We start from the raw sequence: 3,892 nt of genomic DNA, 5'->3' as shown, positions 1-3,892 counted from the left end.
GGACATCGTGGCGAGCTCAGCAGCACTGGCAACGATGCAGAGCTCTCCAGCAGTGATGGCCGTGCAATCTCAGAATAGAAAGAGGGCCCCAGCATGGACTGATCGGGAAGTCTTGGATCTGATCGCTGTGTGGGGCGATGAGTCCGTGCTTTCCGAGCTGCGATCCAAAAGATGGAATGCAAAGATCTACGAGAAGATCTCTAAAGACATGTCAGAGAGAGGATACAGCCGGGATGCAACGCAGTGTCGCATGAAAATCAAGGAGCTGAGACAAGGCTACCAGAAGACCAAAGAGGCAAACGGACGCTCCGGATCCCATCCCCAGACATCCCGTTTCTACGAGGCACTGCATTCCATCCTAGGTGCGGCCGCCACCACTACCCCACCACTGACCGTGGACTCTGAGGATGGGATATTGTCCACGGCCGGTTCCTCGGACATGTTAGCGGACGGGGAAGATGAGGAAGGAGATGAGGAGGACGAGGCAGTCGACAGCGCTTACAACGCTGATTTCCCCGACAGCCAGGATCTCTTCATCACCCTTACAGAGATCCCCTACCAACCGTCCCCAGCCGTTAACCCGGACACAGAATCTGGGGAAGGATCAGCCAGTAAGTGTTTTAAACATCTAAACATTTATTTTTAACAGAACAGGAATATTAAGAATAACAAAAATGGGTTTCTCATGATTAGTTTGCCCTAGGCGCTTAACGTTTCAGTCCTGGGCAGTGCAACTATTGAAAAAAAATCTAACAATGTCCGGTTTAGCATGATTGTTCTGCCCAAGCCGATCTACTGTTTAGTCCCTGCCAGTGCAGCTACAGTAAAATGCCGTCTATATGTCCGGGGATAGAGCAGAAATCCTCCTGGGACATCTCGAGGAAGCTCTCCTGGAGGTAATTGGAAAGCCTTTGCATCAGGTTCCTGGGGAGAGCGGCCTTATTGGGTCCTCCGTAGTATGAAACGTTTCCGCGCCACGAGACAATCAAGTACTCAGGGATCATTGCCCTGCAGAGCAGGGCGGCATACGGCCCTGGTCTTTGGAGGCTTTACCGAAGCATTCTTTCTTTCTCACTGTCTGAGATCCTCATCAGGGTGATGTCGCTCATGGTGACCTGCTTTGAATTAGGTAGGGGAATGTTAGTGTTGGGACTGCTTGCCCGTTCCTTTACTGAACTGTAACTGCTGGTTTGCAGCCACGCGGTGGAGGCGGGAGAGGGGCAGCATACAGGGATCTTTCCCGGGGACAGCCGCGAGGGGGTGGGACAGGGGCAAAGTTCCTGCTTGCCGGATTGCTGGCAGCAGGGACTGGCATTGCTTTCAATGTGAAAGGAGGCCAGTGCTACTATTAAAGTTTTAAGCTGCCACAAGTCTACGGCTTACCATGTCTGCCTGCCACACAAATTCTGGTGTCCTGCCCCGCTTCTCAGATCTGCAGTGCAAGACCCCAGGCACTGAATGCGAAGGCTGAGAATTCGTCCTTGTCCTGAGTGCGCATGTGATAGGTGCTGTGCATGGTCTTGTTCTCAGAGAAAGACTATGTTCTTTGTTCACAACTACATTTATCTTTCTGAGGAATTCACTCCCTTTTTCCCATTCCCACAGCCACATCTGCGACTGTCTCACAACCTAGCCTGGCATCACACTCCCAGAGGCTAGCGCAGATTAGGCGTAGGAAGAAGAGGACACGGGAGGACATGTTCTCGGAACTTATGGGCTGCTCCCGAGCCCAGGCAGCACAGCAGACCCAGTGGCGGGAGAACTTGTCCCAAATGCACCAAGCACACATGGAACGGGAGGAGAGGTGGCGGCAGGAAGACCAGCAGGCGACTCAAACGCTGCTTGGACTAATGAGGGAGCAAACGGACACGCTCCGGCGCCTTGTGGATGTTCTGCAGGAACGGAGGCAGGAGGACAGAGCCCCGCTGCACTCTATCTGTAACCGCCCTCCCCCGCCACCAAGTCCCATACCCCCCTCACCCAAAGTGCAAAGAAGGAGGGGCGGCAGAGTCCGTGCAAACTCTCACTCCACCCCTGCAGACAGCTCTAGTAGTAGAAGGCTCTCATTCCCCAAAATTTGACAAGTTCTTTCCTTCCCGCCTCACACAAGCCCCCGTCCAAGTTTCACCTCCCAGTTTCATGTGTAGTTGCTAATAAAAAATACGTTTCTGTTAATTACTGTTTCCATCATGTTCTTTTGGAGGAGGGGGGAAAAGGGGGAGGAAGGGGGTTGGTAATTGGACAGGACAGTCACCTTTAGCAGGGTACATAGGCGGGGGCAGGTCCAGCAGCAGGGCACATACACAATGCAGTCACTAGTTACCCTGGTCAGTCAGGGAGGTGGTTTTCATGTTCTGTGGTGGGGGGTGGGTTGCTCTGTGACTTTGTGGCGGGGGAGGGCAGTTACAGATCTTATGCCGCGGTCCTTATCCTGGATCACAGAGCCACGTAGCAGGGGATCTGTAACCATCCTCCCCCTGCCACAAAGTCACATAGCCCCCCCATACACACAGTCCCGATCAGGAGGGGTGACAGGCTCCGTTGAAACAACCAGTCCACCACTGCGGAGCCTGTCAATCCTGGAGTTTAGAAGCGTCATTTGCGTCACTACACTACACCCGCTCCCCACCACAGTCTGCGTCCCAGGTTTAAAACATTCCCGCAAAAACAGTAATAAAGAAAACGGTGTTCATTAACAAAGTAGAAGTGATTTTATTTCTAAACGTGTGTTGGAAGGGGGTGAAGGGGGTATGTAACTGGAGAGGATAGTCAACATTAATTGGGTAAAGAAACGGGGGCAGGTTCAGCTTCTCTGTACACAAACTTAAAAGTCACAGGTTACCCTGCTCACTCAGGAACCAAGCTTTCAAAGCCTCCCGGATGCACAGCGCGTCCCACTGGGCTCTTCTAATCACCCGGCTGTCTGGCTGGGCGTAATCAGAAGCCAGGCTATTTGCCTCAACCTCCCACCCCGCCATAAAGGTCTCCCCCTTGCTCTCACAGAGATTGTGGCACACACAGCAAGTTGCTATAACAATGGGGATATTGGTTTCGCTGAGATCACAGCGAGTCAGTAAGCTTCTCCATCTCCCCTTGAGACGGCCAAAACTACACTCTACCACCATTCTGCATTTGCTCAGCCGGTAGTTGAAGAGTTCTTTTTCACTGTCCAGGACGCCAGTATAGGGCTTCATGAGCCAGGGCATTAGCGGGTAGGCTGGGTCCCCGAGGATGACTATAGGCATCTCCACATCACCAAGAGTTATTTTGTGGTCCGGGAAGTAAGTACCTTCCTGCAGCCGTCTAAACAGACCAGAGTTCCTGAAAACACGAGCGTCATGAACCTTGCCCGGCCATCCGACGTAGATGTTGGTAAAACGTCCCCTGTGATCCACCAGTGCTTGCAGCACCATGGAAAAGTAGCCCTTTCTGTTAATGTACTGGCTGGCCTGGTGGTCCGGTGCCAGGATAGGGATGTGAGTTCCATCTATAGCCCCACAGCAGTTTGGGAATCCCATCGCTGCGAAGCCATCTATGATCACCTCCACGTTTCCCAGGGTCACTACCTTTGACAGCAGTATATCAACGATTGCCTTGGCTACTTGCATCACAACAACCCCCACGGTAGATTTGCCCACGCCAAAGTGGTTCGCGACTGACCGGTAGCTGTCTGGCGTTGCAAGCTTCCAGAGGGCTATGGCCACTCGCTTCTGGACAGTCAGGACTGCTCGCATCCGGGTGTCATTGCGCTTCAGGGCAGGGGACAGCAACTCACAAAGTTCAAGGAAAGTTCCCATACGCATGCGAAAGTTTCGCAGCCACTGGGATTCATCCCAGACCTGCAGCACTATGCGGTCCCACCAGTCCGTGCTTGTTTCCCGGGCCCAGAATC

General features: G+C 52.9%; 1 protein-coding gene across 1 annotated transcript; it reads left to right on the top strand.

The window, feature by feature from the left end:
• Positions 1-274: 274 nt before the first annotated feature.
• LOC128839721 (uncharacterized) lies at positions 275-2,175 on the top strand. Its single transcript, XM_054032956.1, has 2 exons — positions 275-611; positions 1,606-2,175. The coding sequence occupies exons 1-2, from the start codon at positions 440-442 to the stop codon at positions 2,079-2,081; spliced, it is 648 nt and encodes a 215-aa protein (XP_053888931.1). The 5' UTR covers positions 275-439; the 3' UTR covers positions 2,082-2,175.
• Positions 2,176-3,892: the final 1,717 nt, after the last annotated feature.

This window comes from Malaclemys terrapin, chromosome 6 (assembly GCF_027887155.1).
Source record: "Malaclemys terrapin pileata isolate rMalTer1 chromosome 6, rMalTer1.hap1, whole genome shotgun sequence".
NCBI classification, from domain to species: Eukaryota; Metazoa; Chordata; order Testudines; family Emydidae; genus Malaclemys; species Malaclemys terrapin.
Note: the sequence above shows the minus strand (reverse complement) of the source record. Positions and strands in the feature narration are given on the sequence as shown.

Coding starts and splice junctions, on each gene's coding strand:
- LOC128839721 (XM_054032956.1), top strand. CDS start 440: ATGTTAGCGGACGGGGAAGATGAGGAAGGAGATGAGGAGGACGAGGCA. Junction 612..1,605: donor ATCTGGGGAAGGATCAGCCA/GTAAGTGTTTTA, acceptor CCATTCCCACAG/CCACATCTGCGACTGTCTCA.